General features: G+C 52.5%; 3 protein-coding genes across 4 annotated transcripts in view; 1 reads left to right on the forward strand and 2 right to left on the reverse strand.

Moving 5' to 3' along the window:
- Nucleotides 1-86: 86 nt before the first annotated feature.
- LOC111160231 (retinol dehydrogenase 5) lies at nt 87-3,831 on the reverse strand. Its single transcript, XM_022523141.1, has 4 exons — nt 3,342-3,831; nt 2,915-3,173; nt 678-841; nt 87-405 (listed from the first exon to the last, which is right to left on the reverse strand). Exons 1-4 carry the CDS (start codon nt 3,649-3,651, stop codon nt 182-184), a joined length of 957 nt encoding a protein of 318 aa, XP_022378849.1. The 5' UTR covers nt 3,652-3,831; the 3' UTR covers nt 87-181.
- LOC111160232 (biogenesis of lysosomal organelles complex 1 subunit 1) lies at nt 3,778-8,735 on the reverse strand. The gene is made up of 4 exons (XM_022523142.1): nt 8,573-8,735; nt 7,721-7,793; nt 5,495-5,627; nt 3,778-5,240 (listed from the first exon to the last, which is right to left on the reverse strand). The coding sequence occupies exons 1-4, from the start codon at nt 8,631-8,633 to the stop codon at nt 5,130-5,132; spliced, it is 378 nt and encodes a 125-aa protein (XP_022378850.1). The 5' UTR covers nt 8,634-8,735; the 3' UTR covers nt 3,778-5,129.
- Nucleotides 8,736-15,755: 7,020 nt separating this feature from the next.
- The window catches only part of LOC111160156 (integrin subunit alpha 7), a 19,388-nt gene continuing 18,377 nt past the window's right edge, over nt 15,756-16,766 (forward strand). For both annotated transcript variants that reach the window (XM_022523030.1, XM_022523031.1), the window contains exon 1: nt 15,756-16,124. In XM_022523030.1, coding sequence (XP_022378738.1) covers nt 15,919-16,124 — 206 coding nt within the window. In that variant the 5' untranslated portion in view covers nt 15,756-15,918. The remainder of the gene's footprint in view (nt 16,125-16,766) is intronic.

The raw sequence follows: 16,766 nt of genomic DNA on the forward strand, positions 1-16,766 counted from the left end.
ACTCCAGCATCAAGTCAGCCTAGGGGGCAGGGCTTAAATGGGGTCAGTCTCCCACTGGACAACTTCATTTCTGCCCATCTACAGTGTTTTTTGTTTTTTAAGCAAGACATTTATTCAGTACATGTTTTATGCCAGGCATTAGGCAGTACCTGGGTGGGGACAGAAGGCTGGCAGGCTGGATTCAGCAGACTGCCTGGGCAGGCTTGGGAAGGAGCCAGGTGAGCACAGCATCCACCAGGCTGGCTGGAAGGTAGGAGGCTGGCAGCCAGAGCAGCTTGGCGTCCCAGCCTGGGCTGTAACGGGTTCTGGGGTAACGAGCAGTGAGGGCATGCTCCAGGCACCTGCTCACCTTGGTCAGGTCTGGATCACAGATCAGGTTCATGACGCGCTGCTGTACTTCCAAGTCTGCATTCCAGGAGATGGTTGTAATCAGTGTCCCTTCCCACTCCGGCCCATCTCAGGCCCTATATTCTGGGTTCTAGAGCTGGTCCCCAGCAAAGGTCAGAGGGCTCCTTAGTGGCTCCCCAGTATGGCAAGTGGGCAGGTTCCAAATGGCCTGGGTGTTCTTCTCTGGCACCCCAATTCACCCCTCACCTCCTCCCAGCAGGCTGGTGTAGGACGGGCCTTTCTGGCGCTCTCATTTCCCTTCATGTGCCCGTGTGGGCCCAGATACTCACATTTGGTGAGGAAGGCCTCCCCATAGCGGGCCTGTGTGGCAGAAGGTAGCCGTGCCCAGCACTCCTGCAGTGTATCCTCCAAACTCTTGAGATTTGTCACAGGGGTTCGGAAGAAGCCAGGCTCCACGATGGAGACTCGGACCCCAAAATGAGCCACATCCCGCCTGGATGGGGATAGAGGGAGGTTTCTGGCTTCTTCCCCTAATTAGGAAAGGGATCCTCGGGGACTTGGTTGTAGGGGCTAAAATGGGAAAGTTATCACAAGCTAGGGACCGGGGTCCTGAAGGAAAAGGGGATCCCTGCTGTTCTGGGATGGGGGCAAATGTGCCATGTATTTTTGAGGTTTGTTTCCCTTTGTACTCTTAAGATCTAGAACAGGGGTCAGTAAATTTTTTTTTTTTTTTTAAAGATTGTATTTATTTATTTGACAGAGAGAGACACAGCAGAGAGAGGGAACACAAGCAGGGGGAGTGGGAGAGGGAGAAGCAGGCTTACCATAGAGCAGCCCAATGGGGGCTTAATCCCAGGACCCTGGGATGACCTGAGCCAAAGACAGACGCTTAGTAACACTGAGCCACCCAGGCGTCCCAGTAAACTTCTTAAAGGGCCAGACAGTTAATATTTTTGGCAACACGGGCCTAAAAATTATTGATATCAGGCAGGTACTTACATAACCATTAACAATGTAACCATTTAAAATTGTAAACACCAGTGGCGCCTGGGTGGCTCAGTTGGTTGGGCATCTGACTCTTGATTTTGACTTGGGTGGTGATCTCGGGGTCATGGGACCAAGCCTTGTGGCAGCTGGGGGCTCTGGTTGAGATTCTCTCTCCTCCCTCTGCCTCTGCCCCCATGCACATGCTCTCTCTCTCAAATAACCTTTAAAAAATAATAAAATGTAAACACCATTATTAGCTGGTAGGTAATTGGCCAGATTCTGCCTGAGAACCAGTTTGCCAACTCCTGACCTGGAACTACCCCATTCCCTAGGTCCTAGAGCACAGGGTTGAGTCCTGAGTGCTGGACATGAAGGGTGTAGACTGGTATTTGCTGCAGACTGCAGAGACACATCTAACCTCCTTGACACAGATGCAGAAATCCAAGTATCAAGCATGTGTTCCATGATGCTGATTGGAAAATTAAAGAACCAAGGGATAGGGACGAAAGTATATGAAATTCTTTGCTGAGTGACGGTGTAGAAGGCAGACTTCCTACAGAAGGTGGGCTGGCTGGGAGGCAGGCCCTGCTCCTGTGTGGTACTTGTCAAGTCTCCTTTGTGTTCTCATGGGACTTTGAACATTATTTAATTTTTAAAAATTTCTTTTTTTAAAAAAAAGGTTTTATTTATTTGAGAGGGAGAAAAAGAGTGCGCACTACACAAAGCAAGCAGGAGTTGGGGGCAGTGGGAGAGGGAGAAACAGATTGCCCATGGAGTAGGGAGCCCAACAAGGGGCTCGATCCCAGGACCCTGGGATCATGAGCTGAGCTGAAAGCAGCTGCTTAACTGACTGAGCCACCCAGGTGCCCCTGAACATTACTGTTTAAAGATGAGGGCAGGAAAACATAAAGATGAGGGGCAAGCAGATCTGGGGTAAGTCCCACTGCTTCCACTAACTAGTTGTGTGGTCTGGGGTCAGTTATGTTACCCTGCAGATATCAATGCCTATTCCTTAGAGGGTTGCTGGGAGAAATAAAGGAGAGAATGTTCTGTAAAAGTACTAGTTCACCATAAGTAACAGTTACTAATAATAATACTAGGGGCACCTGGGTGGCTCAGGTGGTTGAGTGTCTGTCTTTGGCTCAGGTCACGATCTCAGGGTCCTAGGATTGAGCCCCAGTCAGGCTCCCTGCTCAGCAGCGGGTCTGCTTCTCCTGCTCCCTCCATCCCTTCCTCTGCTTGTGCTCGCATGCACATGCTCTATCTTCAATTAAAAAAAAAGAATACTAATAATGATAGCAGACTTCTTGGGGCATTTTCTACGTGCCAGGCTCTATGGCAGCCTTAGAAGTACCTCATTTTACTCCCAGCACCCATGAGGTAGATATTCTCATCCTGATTTAACAAATGAGGAATGAACTGGTGTAAAGAGAGGTAACCTCTCAAGGTCATGAAGCTCCCATGAGAGGAGACTGGGGTTTGAACCCACAAAGTTGAGCCCTACTGTCTCCTCTCAGGATCCCACTATGCTGTGTTTTAGTCATCTCTGCAGGGCAGTCCAGGGCTCTGCACCCCTCACCTCAGACAGTCAGAGAAGGCCTCCAGGCCAAACTTGGAAACACAGTAGCCCCCGCCATTGGCTGCCAGGCGACCCAGAACACTGGTGATGTTGACCACCCGGCCCCGGGCCTGCTGCAGCAGGGGCAGTAGGGCAAGGGTGACACCGATGGGACCCAGTGTATTCACGTTGAGCACCCGATGGAAATCGTTCTGTGTGAGCCATGGGGTGGGCCCAATGATCCCGGCCACACCAGCGTTATTCACTAGACCAAAAAGCCCTGAGGAGAGAGGAGACAGATAGCACAGGGTGGGTAAGGCATTCCAACGCGCTCTCTCCAGATTGCTCTCCTTCCCCACGCCGTCCCTCCAGCTTCCTGAGGCCCCTGTGAGCACCCTGCACCATGGTACCGGTGGCCCCACGGTCCTGGAGGCCCCGCGCTACTCACCTGCTTCTCCAACCTGTGTTTCCACCCACTTGGCTGCCCGCTGGACACTCTGGGGATCCGTGACATCCAGCAGGGTGGTGTGGAGGCGGGAGGAGGCCACCCGCTGTAGGTCCTCTGCCCCTGAGGGGGTCAGGCAGCTGGCCAGGACTCGGAAGCCTCTCTGGTCCAGTCTCAGGGCCAGAAGCCGGCCGAAGCCTGAGTCACAGCCAGTGATGAAGACAAAGGCGTCGCTGGCGGGTAGGCTCTGCCGGTCCCTGAGCAACCACAGCGCTGCCCAGAGCAAGACTCCCAGCAGCAGGGGCAGCCACATGGCCAGAGCCCAAGCAACCTGCAGGTGGCAGCCGAGGCTGGACGGGAGAACTTGTCTGGTTTACTCGGGCTTGGAAACCCTTGCCCCTATTATCCTCCCTAGTTGGTAGTCCGCTCTGAGCAGACTGAGAAGTTCTCTGCTTGGCAAATTCTGGCTCATTTAAGCCAATCAAAGAGCAAGGCAGACCCTGTATCGGGGGCTACCTTAACTAGAGCCCGAGGGGCCGGAGCCAGGGTGCAGATTCTGGCACGCACGCGAGCAGAGGAATCTGGCTGGCTTTCAGCTCTCCTGCTCAGCCAGCGACATCTGAATTCTCTCCATGTAAACTAGGCCTTATTTTTGGAAACACATACAGGGCACAGAGCACTTCAGCCCTGTTGGCCCCAAACTTACTGTGTGATGCTGAGTGTCTCACCGCATCTCTGAACCTGTTTTCTATTCTACCAGCGGGGCCAACACCAGCCGTGGCCCAGCTGGGAGCTGTGGAGGGTCAAGGGCAATCAAGTGTGAGGAAGCGCATGAAAAGCTTCCGGCTTTGACTTATCAACACGTGCGGTATCAGGTGAGCCCCCTCAGAGCCCCCAGCTCCCGGGACCCTGCTTACCTCCTCTGGGGAAAGCTAGCAGGCAGTACAGTGCCCGAAGCTCCTTCTCGTGCTCTGTTTGAGAGACTTTGCTCCCAGTCTTTCCAGGCTCCCCGCACTAGCTACTGCTAATGCCAAAGTCCACAGCGGGTGGCCTGGGTCCCAGAGGTATTAAGTATGTGTGGGGGGTTATTAGGGAAGAGGCTGGGAGGAGGAGCCAGGGAAGCTGGAGCCTGGCAGTCAAAGCCAATGCTTGGCACAGGCCAGGCCTGCCGCAGCCTCCAGCCGGGGGGGTGCCTGACCGCCTCTGTCAGGAGGAGGGATATGTCAACGACATCAGCTGCCCCTCTCTGTTGGTGACCTTGGACCTGCCACTCCTCCTCCTTCCCAGCCCTGAAGTGCCCCCATGCCCAAGAATTAATCCCCAACCTGGTCCGGACTCATGACACTGCTTAGCACCAGGCTGGGAGAGGCCACGAGCACGTGGAAAGGCAGAGCGCCAGAGCGGGGACCAAGCCTGCTCCCTGTCATATTTCTCCTCTGCGCGGAACCAAAGTCCTGAATTAGGAAGCTTGGGGCAGAGCCCACTAACCTTCTCTGGGGAGGTGTGGGAAACTTCCGCCCTCTGCTCATGCAACATGCACCTGCACCAGGCCCAAAGAGGGAAAGAGGGGTGGGATGGTAAGAGGACGCTCGCTCCACCCTTTACCCAAAAGGTAACTGTCACTTAGGGAAACGGTCTTTGAATCTTCCACTCCTATCCACCCATGCTGGGCTAGTAGCTCTTTGAAACATACCACACAGAAATGGAGGCTTGTGTTTTATTATTGGCCTATCAGCTTCCCCCATGGAGGAGGCAGGAGGGGTGGGGTAGGGGTTAGGAAGGGGGGAGGGGCTAGGAGGGGGCAGACTGCAGCTGCCCTTTGTACACATATTCCAGTGCCGTGGCAATGGTGCGCATGTCCAGCTCGATGCTCCGGGCCCAGTTCTCCACATCCCCGATTTCCTGGGAAGGGGAGGAGGTGGGAGGCTGCGAGTCAGAGTGTGTAGGGTAGAGTGTGGCTCTAAGGAGACACATCCCCTAGAAGAGGCTCTGCTTGAACCCACCAATTACTTTTATCTCTCTAGCTTCTCTGACACTGGGGCCACAGATACCAACAATTGCTGGGAGCATCCCCATTTCCTTTTTAAACTGAGCCGTGAACTGACCTGCCTGGAGGCAGTTAATAGGGTCCCACGGATGTAGGGAGTGTGGCCCACCTTGAGTGCCTGATTGAAGTTCTCCACCATCCCGATCCACTGGCCTGTTTGCTTGGCAAACTGGGCAGCCTGGACCTGCAGGGTCTTCACCTCATGGTCCAGCTTTCTCTGGTTCATGTACGCCTGGGCCACACTAGAGGTTGGAAGAGGGATGAGATCAACTCCCCCATCCAATGGGGAGTGGTCTCCCGGACTAATATTCCACTGCAAGGGTGGGAGGGCAGCCAGCAGTCAAACTGGGGAAAACCGTGTGATTTTGGCTGTTCTTGGATGTGATGCAAATGACTACCATTCATGCAAATGAACCAGCTTCTTCCTCCCACTCTCAGCATTCCCAGGAGAGCCTAGCTGGGAGCTGACTGAAAACTTACCATCTCCTACCCCATCAAAGGAATTCCTAAAGCTAGGTGAGAGAAGGGAGGATTAACCTGGAGGGAATATCCCAGGGGAAGAAGCTGGAAGCGTAAAGGAGAAGCTGGGAAAATCCAGCAGCAGGGAGAAATCTGGCCATGCTTGGAAGCCCAGGGATCTGTGCAAGAAGTTGGGAAGGGAAATTGGGCCCCTCCCTGAATCTGGGGTGGGATGGGAGAGCAGCCCCCCTCCCCAGGAACTCAGGGTCAAGGGAAGATATCTCAGGGGCTTCTTCTTGGCTCTCAGTCTCTCTCCCAACCCTTCTCCTTTCGCCCACACAGATGAAGGTTCACACACACACAAACACACACACACACAATCTGTCTCTCTCTCTCTCACCCTTTCTTCCTTCTGCTCTAGGCAGTTTTTCTTTTTTCCTCAATCAAGACTGGCTGCAGTTATTGTTAATGCCTTGAGGTTGCTACCCCCAACCCCCTACCCTGCCCCTCTTCCCCCAACCTCCCCATCCCACAACTACTGTTCTCATTGGCTGGAGAGTCTTTTGACTCCCCATCCTAAAGCTCTAGGTCATCTGGGAGACTCCACATCCGGTGCCCACCCCCAACCGGAATCTGTGGGGGTTGGAGGGGGCAAGGGGTTGGGGAGGGTGGAGAGAATGGGAAGGACACCTGACAGGGGCTGAGATAGATTGAGCCTTTGTTTTCCTTTCCAGGGAATGAGAGGACCCGTGGGCAGCAACACAAAACCCTTTCTAATCTGGCTTTGGCTTAGCTGTCCTCTAAACTGAAAGAGGGGTGGCCCCTAGCAAAGGAGGAGCGGAGCGAGAAGCCTGGGCCAATCTCAGAGCAGAGCCCAAGAGGCGCCAATGTGGGAGGGAGGAAAGGGGGCAGACCCCGTCCTTTCTCTTTGGGAGACAGCTTGGCCATAGTACAGGCTGGTGCAGGAGCTCAAACAGCAATAGCAGGGGGCTCCCGATGCTTTAAGAGATTCCCCTGGGAGTTCCTAAAACCCTAGTTTTTCCTGTTGACCTCCCACTTTCACACTGAGTGAAGGAAGAGGTCTGCAGGGGAGGGAGATCAGAGGCCTCAACCACAGGCTTCTTGTCCCCTAATCTTCCCCAGAGATGAGTAATTAAGATGACAGTCCCTGCATGGCTCACTTGGGTGACTCAGTCTCTGCATTCACAACCAATTATTCTACTTGTCCTGGGGTAGAAGGCATCATACTGCCCCTTTTCTTCCAGTCATCATCTCAGCACTCTTCTGGGTTACTCAGGGTCAAGAGACCATATTCTTTGCTCCTTCCCAAGTCTTTGGTTGTTACTGGCATTCTCCTATAGGATTGGCGCAGGGGGGCGGTCTCTGGAGACTGGGAAGGAAGGGACAAGAAGGCTTGGCTCTGCTATAGCTCCTGACGTAGATTCTGCCCTCACCCTCACCAGCTGCGCCATCTCTTTCCTGCCAGCTGCTCCCCAGGCCTGCCTGAGGGCGGGAGGTAGAGAAGGAGAGGGTGGCAAGTTCTGGCAAAGGAGAGTGCTCTCCCTCCTGCCACAGTGACAGCTGGACTTGGAGGGATGAAGGGAAGTGGGCAGATGGCATCAAGCTGTGAGCACCAGGGAGGTTATTGTGGGGAGAGGGGAATCTGGCTGCTTCTCCAACCACTGCAGCTGCTCCTCCTAGTGCAATGTTAGAGGTCAGAGCTGACTCAAGCTCTCCCCATAAAGTTAAGCTGGGGAAGGGGAGGGAATGATGGAACATCCCACCCCCTCAACAGCAGTCTGAGGGTTGGACCTTGCCAAAGCCTAAACTTGCGGGGGGTGGGGAGGTAATGGTGTTGATGGGAAGAAGTTCATACCCCACATTGAGGTGATCCACCAAAGCTTCTGTCAGGCAGGTCGCTGCAGTGATAGCCTCTCGCCTCCTCTTCTCTAGGGATGAGGGGAAAAGGGATTGGAGTAGAGAATCGGTTTTTTGAAGGGTGGTGCTAAAGGGCCGACACTCACTGCTATTCCGCTAGTAGCAGGAACATCTCAACAAACCTTACAGTGCTGGGGATGAAACAGACTTTGCAAAACATAAAGCAAGCCTTTTCATTTTATTAAAAAAATTTTTTTTTCCCTTTAGTCTTTTCTTCTTAGAGGTGAATTAACTGGTACCCTGGGAACGGAAGCGACTCGCCCAGAGACGCTAACGAGTCAGTGGCGGCGCCCAGGACTCCAGACCCCCGGCACTATTTTCCACTCTCCTGGCTTGAGGATTAGTAACTCCCCGATTCCCAGGCCAGATCCTGGAAGGGCCCCACCCCCATTTCCGTGGTTTCAGGCCTCCAAGAATCTCATCTCAGCCTGGCCCCAGCACGCTCCTCCCCCAGGAGCCTCCCTTCCCACTTTTGGGACCAGAGGCTCCCTGGGCCAATCCGCACAGCGCTGTTCCTCGCGTGGGGGCCAGAGGAGAATGCGCGGAAACTGAGAGTGGGGGGCGTTATGGGGGGGGGCGGGGAGGGGCGGCTCGCAGCGTAGTCAAAGGCACTAGAGCCCGCTGGCAAGGTAATGGCATTTCCAAAAAAGCGCCCCCACCCCCTCTCCGACGCCCGCGCCCACCAGCCCGCGTCCTTCCCAGGATCCGGGCGGTTACTCGAGCTCCAGGTTCCGGGCTGAGGCTAGGCCGCGGCGGGAGAGAAAACAGCGGACGGGGACGATCGGCTCACCCTGCAGCTCCTTGCGTTCGTTCTGCTTGGCCTGGTGTTCTTTCAGCAGGCGTGACAGCATGGTGGCGGCGGGCTGGGGGCTGGGCGCGCCCGGCCCCCTCCGACTCCGGGAACTGGAACCCGTACCTCGGCTCCCGCGGGGTCTGGGTCACGTGACCGCAATGTCACGTGAAGCCAGGACCGCCCCTTTTTGAGGCCGCGGGGTGGAGAGCGTGGAAGAGCTTGGCTTTGAATGGAGGGACTAGCAGAGGGTTGGGGGCGAGTGAACTCTGGTCTTTACTGGGCGGGGGGGCTCCCTTTTTGGTGAGTGTTGGGAGAAGTTTTCTTTAGTATCCGTATTGCAGAGCCCGTTTTGATCGTCTCCTTTGGATCTCAGGGCTCCCGGGAGGGTCGGTACTTCCGGACTGTGCATCATTGTTCCGTTTTGGGGGGAGCAGAGGCTCCCTGGGCTCATTGAAATTCTTTTCCTTTCCTCGCCTTTCCCTCCTGGCAGCTTTGGTCGGTTCTCCGTTGATTCTCAGCACCCACCCCCTGGGAAGGAATGCTTTCCTCTTTTTTCCAGCCCCTTCGCTTCTCACCACCCTGCCAAGATCCCTCAGCTCTGGGTGATCACGGTGGAGAAGAGGCATTTTCGGCATTTCAAGCGACCTCTTCGGGAGCTTTGCTAATTTGGCTGGCTGTGTGTGGTGAATGTATAATCCCATCTCTGTCCTTATGTGGTCAGGGAATGCGAACCCTTTCAGTCTTACCAGAATAATGTCTCAGTAAAAGGTAAATCATGTAACACCTCTCTGAACTAAAGAGAAATGCTCCCGGGATTAACTCCAACAGGAAAGAATTATAAACATCATCAACCTATTCTTGCTATTGCCATCAGCTCTCTTGGTTCACCACACACCAACACACCACACACCACACACCACACACCAACGGGCTGAGTGTCTCTGGGCAACTTGCTTATGCTCTGGATTTGGTTTTCTCCCTAGAAAAATAAGGGGATTGGATTAAATCAGTAGTTCTCAGCCCTCAGCTAAACATTAGAACCACCTGGGGAAGTTTTTAAAAATGCCCTGGCCCTAGATTGAGTAACAGGATCTCTAAGGAGTGGAGCCCAGGCAAGTATTTTTTAAAAAGTTGTTCAAGGGCGCCTGGGTGGCTCAGTGGGTTAAGCCTCTGCCTTCCACTCAGATCATGATCCTAGGGTCCTGGAATTGAGCCCCACATCGGGCTCTCTGCTCCACAGGGAGCCTGCTTCCTCTCCCCCACCTGCCTGCCTCTCTGCCTACTTGTGATCTCTGTCTGTCAAATAAATAAATAAAATCTTAAAAAACTTTAAGAAGTTGTTCAGCTGATTCTAGTTTGCATTGGACTTTGCCAATCACTGGACTAAACCATATTAAGGTCTGTTCCCAACTTTGGCATTCTCTCATTTTGTGATTCAGTTACATAGTAGAAAATTGGCTTCACGATATATACTTAGAGGGGAAGAGAAATAGGTGCTTATTTATTTAGGTGTTAGAAATAGGTGCTGATTTAAACAGACATTCAGCTGTTTTCAGAGTAGCATCTTAAATCCTGGGAGGTGTGCAACCCTTGAAAGGATTAGTGAATGAAATGTAAAGTGGTAGCATAAAGCAGAGCATTAAATGCCACCAAGAGGGACGCTTGGGTGACTCGGTCAGTTAAGCCGCTGCCTTTGGCTCAGGTGATGATCCCAGGGTCTTGGGATTGAGTCCCACATCGGGCTCGCTTGGCAGGGAGCCTGCTTCTCTCTCTGCCTCTGTCTGCTTGTGCACTTGCTCTCTCTGACAAATAAATAAATAAAATCTTTAAAAAAATGCCACCAAGATAAAAATTCTGAATAAAAATGTTCAATACTGCATATGTAAATGTCTATGCTTATATGTGTACTCTGATTTATTTTCCCAGCATTTCCAGAGTACTTACCATAGGTCAAACACTTTACACATACTAATTCATTTAATCCCTAGAACTATCAGAGGCACTGAATTACTGTTGCCCTCAATTTTCAGATGAAGAATCTGAGGGACAGAGAGGTTGAGTAATAGAGCTTGGTGGCAGAGCTAGGCTACAAATCCAGGCTATCTGATTTCAGAGCCTGAGTGTAACCACTGTTCCATGCTGCATTAACCGTGGGAAAGAGACCCCAGGATGGGAAGTTCTGTGTCTTGTCACTATGCCCTTCTAGCCTGTGGGTCCATTTGAAGGGAATCCTGGTAGGGGAGGAATGTTTGGGAAGAGGCCTCGCTCCAGTGGGGCGCTGATCAATAGAAGCGGGAAGAGTGAGAGCATCACTGGGCAGCCTAGTCCAGTCCTTCCCCCAACCCCCGCTTGGCTCCAGCTTCCAACTGCAGTGAGCCAGCAAAATAGAAGCACATTGGAAGATCCTTGCTGCCTCACTCCCAGAGCTGTGGGGCCTGGGAGAGAAGAGCAGGGGTTGGAGGGGGTACCAGAAAATAGTTATTTGGGGATGTAAAACAGAGGGCAGGGGCTAATGAGGGGGTTGGTGTTGGGGGTTTCGGTGGCGAGTTTTTGAATGTTAAGATTAGGCTGACTCAGGGAGAGTGCCAGCCCATCCTGTATTGCCGTCACCCCCCTGGCACAATCGCCTGACATTTTCACAGTCAGTATAGAGACTGCCAGGAATCTGCAGACATCAGCCCTGCCCCCCTCCCCATGCACTGGCTGTTCCTTTGCCCTAGAGCTGGGCAGAGAACATGGGGACCTCCATCTGGGGACCCCAGCTGATCTCTCCAGCATCATCCTCCAGATGCTATTTTTTTCTAGGCTTTTGTTGCTCACTGTGTAACTTCAGTTTCTGCTGAGTTGAAGCTCAGCTCCCCACCCGCCTTTGGTTGATTGGACACAAGCTTCATGTGTTTCTGGAGAATGACTCTTGATGTTTGAAATCTCTTTCTGCCAACATCTCCTTAAACTCCTTCCCACCCCACAGATTATTTTCTCTTAGAATGAATGAATGCAACTCCACGCTCCTTTCCCTCCCCTCTCATTTCTTTGTTCTTTTGAGGTCTTCTTGTGAGTTAGCTTTACTTAGCAAGTTCTAAACTGAATGCCTGGGCCAAACATGAAGGCCAGAAGCTGCTGAGTTGTTAAGGGTTGGGTGAGGAGGACTGAAGGAGAACATGGAGTGAGTGCAGGAGGCTTCTCATACTGGGAAGTCTGGCTGGGTTTCCAGGGGGCGGGAGGGTACTGTTGGTGGTGTGGCCAAGTTCCAAATGTTGGCCTGAGGCCAGTGCTCAAAGAAAAGGGGCCCTCAAGACAGTCTAAATGGCTCCCTGTGGGAAGTAACCTCCCAGTCCTCCAGAAAATGCATGGGTTTCCCTTGTATCCTCAAAGATGAGAGCAGTCATTTCTCCAGTGATTCCTCTCAATCACATTTATATTCTCTCTCTCCCAGCCACTCCCATAGTTCAAGCTTTGGCTACAGCCAGAATTCAGAGGCAGGCAGAAGGATTCCAGTGCTGGAGAGGTGGGTGGGGTGAGAAAGTCCTCCTGTTGTGTGTGTTGGGGAGGAAGAGGCTGACCCTGGGACATATGCTCTAAGACTCTGCTGCCAGATGAAGTGGAGGGAGAAGTTAACCCTGCAGTGTGTTCTGGGAGTGTTTGCCTGTAAGCTAGAGGCAGCAGCTGGAAAATGTGTAATCCAGGGAAGCTGAAAAACAGGGATCCCAGATGAAAGAGAAGAAGGTTGTTAAAGGGGGAAGGGGCTGGAGAAAGCCCCAGCTTCCGCTCCAATAGGGGTGAAGCCTTTGCTGGGCCTGGACATTAATCAATTTTTAAAATTATTTTGAAATAGTTATAGACTCAGAGGAAGTTGCAAAAATTGTACATGAAGTCCCATGTACCCTTCACCCAGCTTCCCTTCCTGGTGACATCTGATATAACTGTAGCACAATATCAAACCCAGGAAGCAGTGTTGTTAGTTTCAGATGTAATGTGCTATCTATTTATACTTACCTCCTCCCATCCCTGTCCCCTGGCAATCACTAATCTGTTCGTCATCTCTATAGTTTTAATTTCGTGAATTTCCAACTCTTGACTCAAACACAAGAAGTTCTCAGCAGGTTTGTTTATTCAAACACGGAGCTTCATTCTCCAGATCCCTCTAGCTTCTTCATTCTGTGCCCCACCCCCCTTCACCTACAACATTGTGTCCCATTCCAACAATCTGGTCTCACTTCTCCTTTAGGGAAAACCGACATGTCTAAATTTACTAGGCTGGTCTAGGACTCTTACATTCCCCCCTTCTCACCCTCCCTTGCCCCACTATTTATAGCCAGGCTAATTTTGAGCAGCCTCTCTCTCTCTCTTTTCCTGCTCCTTCCTCCTGTGGCGGGTGAGATGACTTCTCAAATATTTGGGCAGAGGAGGTCAGAAGCAGATTCTTGGCATCTGATTTCAGCCCTGGATTTAGCAGGAGCCAGCAGGGTGAAGATGAAGGGTGGCAGACATCACAGGTGCAGCAGAGAGGAAGGCACCTGGGCTTCTGAAGGCATTTGACCTTGGTAGGAGATCTCAACTCAGAGTCAGGAGTCCTGGGTTCCATATTGATTGTACTATTCTGCATTCTTATATCAGCTCTACTGTGTTGGGGCTCTGTGATAGATAAGGTACAAAGAGGGCAGATGTGGGGGATAATAAAGTAGGCTCCTGGTTCCTGCTTGTTGGCAGCACATGTGTTTCCTCGATAGTCCCTAGTTGGAGCTGTGCTAGTCCCCTGGAGGGGATGTCTACAGTGTATTGTTGCAAAAACGGAGACCCAGATATTCAAATGTATAGTAACTTACCCAGGACAATGATTGTCTCAGGACCAACAGAGTGAGAGGCTACCCTTCTGTTTGTTTTTAAAAGTATAATCTTGGGGCGCCTGGGTGGCTCAGTGGGTTAAAGCCTCTGCTTTCGGCTCAGGTCATGATCTCAGGGTCCTGGGATCGAGCCCCTCGTTGGGCTCCCTGCTCAGCGGGGAGCCTGTTTCCCTTCCTCTCTATCTGCCTGCCTCTCTGCCTACTTGTGATCTCTGTCTGTCAAATGAATAAATAAAATCTTAAAAAAAAAATAAAATAAAAGTATAATCTTGGAAAAAGAAGTAAGAGAGACAAAGGGAGCATGGGAAGAGAAATTAGGTAGGGGACATTGGGGCTTTTAATAAAGGGAGGTGAAGAGAAAATATTTTTTCTTTTTCTTTTTAAAGATTTTATTTATTTATTTGATAGAGAGATCACAAGTAGGCAGAGAGGCAGGCAGAGAGAGATGGGGAAGCAGGCTCCTCACTGAGCAGAGAGGCCGATGCGGGGCTTGATCCCAGGACCCTGAGATCATGACCTAAGCCGAAGGCAGAGGTTTAACCCACTGAGCCACCCAGGCGCCCCGAGAAAATATTTTTTTAAGTAATCTTTATTTAAAAGTAAAGTATTTAAAGTAATTAAAAAAAATAAAGTATTTAAAGTAATCTTTAATCTTTATTACTTAAAAGATTATTTAAGTAATCTTTCCCCCCAGCATGGGGCTCAAACTTATGACCCTGAAATTAAGAGTTGCGTGCTCTACCAACTGAGCCAGCCAGGCACCCGATGAGAAAAGAAAATCCTAAGGATATGATAGAGACAACATTAGAGACATTGAGAAATCTTTGGAGAAGGGTTCCAAGTGATAGAGACAAGAAAAGGGACAAAAATAGAGTTTGGGATGAGACAAAACCAGATAGTGAGAGAGGGAAGGGAAAGACGGACAGGTGGATATACACAAGACCATCACCCAGTGAGTAGAGGAGCCAGTGAATAGAGGAGGTGGGAGCAAGCGAGGTTCCAGTTGTGCCAAATTATTTCCTATCTCTCCTCCTAGCCCCATTTCTGGATCGGAGTTATAAATAGCAGAGGGTTGGAAAATGTCCCCCCTCCCTTTGCTTCAGTCCCAGCCTGGGGGGAAGGGAGAGGAAGAGATACAGGCTTGCCGGTCCCTGTGGAGATCTTGCAAAGCCCCACCCAGATCCTGCCTGGACCAGCCCACAGGGAAGCTGCCTTCTCCAATTCTTTCCCGTCAAAGGGGGGGAAACCGACATTTCAGGGAAGAGGTCTGAGAGCCAAAGACCTCCTTTTCATCTCTCTGCCTCTTGGGTACAATCTTTTTCATCCTTGCCCTTGCCCTTCTTTGACCTCAACTCCCTTTTCCCCAGCTTAATTAATTTCCTCTTCCTCTATCAATCACCCTCAGTAATTTTCTTTTCTCCCCTTCATTCCAACACTCCCCCCTCTTTTTTTTTTTTTTTTTTTTATTCTCTTTTTTCCCCATGTAGGGCTTGCTCACCACCCCCCCCAGCAAGAGTAGCATGCTCTATAGACTGCTCTATAGGCAGTCCGTCACCCCCCCCCCCCCCCGCCCCCCGCACTCCCTACCCGCCCTAACCTCCAAACCATTCTTTATTGATCAAACTCTTGCTCTTCTTTCTCCATCTCTTTTCTCTGTTTTCTTTCTACCTGCCTCCTTTGCTCTTTTCCCCAGACCTGGGGAATTTCTCTCTCTCCTCTTGCCTCTATCCTGACTGCAGACGTGTGGCTAGCATAGCCCTAGTCACTGCCGGGCTCTGAGGGGTGGGATGGGATGGGGCGGGATGTGGTTTGATTCGAACAGCATGCTAGGCGCTCTACGCGATCACGGAGAGAAGGGAGCACCAAAGAACCACACAGGACCCTGCCCTTTCATCTCCCTGTGTACATCTCTCTTCCCAGACTGTCCTTTAGCCTCAAGCACTTATCATTTCTTACCCTCCTTTTTCTTTTTAGATCCCTTTCTTTCTGTACTTCTCTCTCCCTCCCCATTCCCATGCACCGCCCCCACCACTCGCGGGCTTGGGCAGGAGTCGGGGGTCGGGGGAGGACAGGAGAGCGCAGGCAGGGGCAGGGCCGAAGCCGGGGTGGAGATCCTGGCGTGCAAGGCGGGTTCCCACCCAGAGTCGCCAGCCTGGATCTCCCTTTACCACGCCGCGAAGCCTCCACCTGCCGCGCGAGCGAGGGGCGGGGCAGAGGGCGGTGCCGGGGCGGTGCCCCCAGGAGCGGAGGCGGGAGCCCGAGCTCTCGCCCGGGAGGCGGCTGCTGCAGTCATCCTAGCAGGTGCTGGGGCAGCGGGGCAGTGGGGAGGTGGAGCAGCGGGGCGGAGGAGCGGAGGGAGAGGGGCGGCGAGGAGAAAGATTGCGAGACCCCTGAAACACCTGCGAGACCCGAAACCAAAGACCGGCCGTGGGGGACCTGCGGCTCCGGGCGCGAGCGAGTTTTCTTGCGCTCGTGGGGAGCGCGCCCAGGGTTCGCCGCATGGCCGGGACTCCGGGCCGCGATCCTCGGGGAGGCCCCGGGATTTGTTACCTTCTTGGCTCCCTGATGGCTGGACTGCTCGCCCCGGGGGCTGTGGCCTTCAATCTGGACGTGATGGGCGCCCTGCGCAAGGAGGGCGAGCCGGGTAGCCTCTTCGGCTTCTCTGTGGCTCTGCACCGGCAACTGCAGCCCCGACCCCAGAGCTGGTAAGTCACCGCAGTCGCCCAGAGTCCCCGTGGCCAAGCCACAGATTTCCCCCTACCCCAACTCCATCTCTCAGTCTTCCAACCCCACGACCACTCAGGCTATCCACAGATATCTCATACTTTAACCTTGCCTTATCTCTCGGGGGTCCAGAGACGTACCCTTAGGGCCTGAGACCCGGGTCTTGCTTTGTGGTTGAGTTGGAGAGTGAGATTCTTGTCTTGGCAGGTTTCCCCCAGCTTGCATCCTTGCTTCAGTCCCAGGGTCTGTGACTCCCCTCCTTCAGAGAGCTAGAGTCCCTCAGGAAGGGGGACTGGACATCTTATGTCTCCTTAGGGCAGGAGGAGAGGGAAAGGACAGAGAGGTTGAAGACACCATGGGAGGTTGGAAGGTAGACTCCAGAAATAAATTCCGGTCAGAGCATTGCCATGGGGTGGAAAGAAGACAGTAGGACACTGGAGGCCAGGAGAGCCCTGCCATTTTATTTTGTGGCTCAAGAAAGGTTGGAAGAGGACTTGGGAGGAGAGGGTATGGCAGCCTGTACTAGATGGTTTGATGACAGAGTGGCAGGAAACAGAGCCCCCCTAAGTCGCTGCAGCAGCAGCAGCAGCAGCAGCAGCAGCAGCAGCAGCAGCAGCAGCAGC

The sequence above is a fragment of the Enhydra lutris genome, unplaced genomic scaffold (genome assembly GCF_002288905.1).
Source record: "Enhydra lutris kenyoni isolate GAN:26980312 unplaced genomic scaffold, ASM228890v2 scaffoldscaffold74, whole genome shotgun sequence".
Taxonomy (NCBI): domain Eukaryota; kingdom Metazoa; phylum Chordata; class Mammalia; order Carnivora; family Mustelidae; genus Enhydra; species Enhydra lutris.

What these genes read in the sequence shown, in the direction of transcription:
- LOC111160231 (XM_022523141.1), bottom strand. Translation starts at nt 3,651, where the DNA reads ATGTGGCTGCCCCTGCTGCTGGGAGTCTTGCTCTGGGCAGCGCTGTGG. An exon ending in AACACAGGTTGGAGAAGCAG is followed by an intron (nt 3,174 to 3,341) that starts GTGAGTAGCGCG and finishes CTCTCTCCTCAG; the next exon opens with GGCTTTTTGGTCTAGTGAAT. An exon ending in GCCTTCTCTGACTGTCTGAG is followed by an intron (nt 842 to 2,914) that starts GTGAGGGGTGCA and finishes ATCCCCATCCAG; the next exon opens with GCGGGATGTGGCTCATTTTG.
- LOC111160232 (XM_022523142.1), bottom strand. Translation starts at nt 8,633, where the DNA reads ATGCTGTCACGCCTGCTGAAAGAACACCAGGCCAAGCAGAACGAACGC. An exon ending in CGAACGCAAGGAGCTGCAGG is followed by an intron (nt 7,794 to 8,572) that starts GTGAGCCGATCG and finishes CCTCATCCCTAG; the next exon opens with AGAAGAGGAGGCGAGAGGCT. An exon ending in ACTTCAATCAGGCACTCAAG is followed by an intron (nt 5,241 to 5,494) that starts GTGGGCCACACT and finishes TCCCCTTCCCAG; the next exon opens with GAAATCGGGGATGTGGAGAA.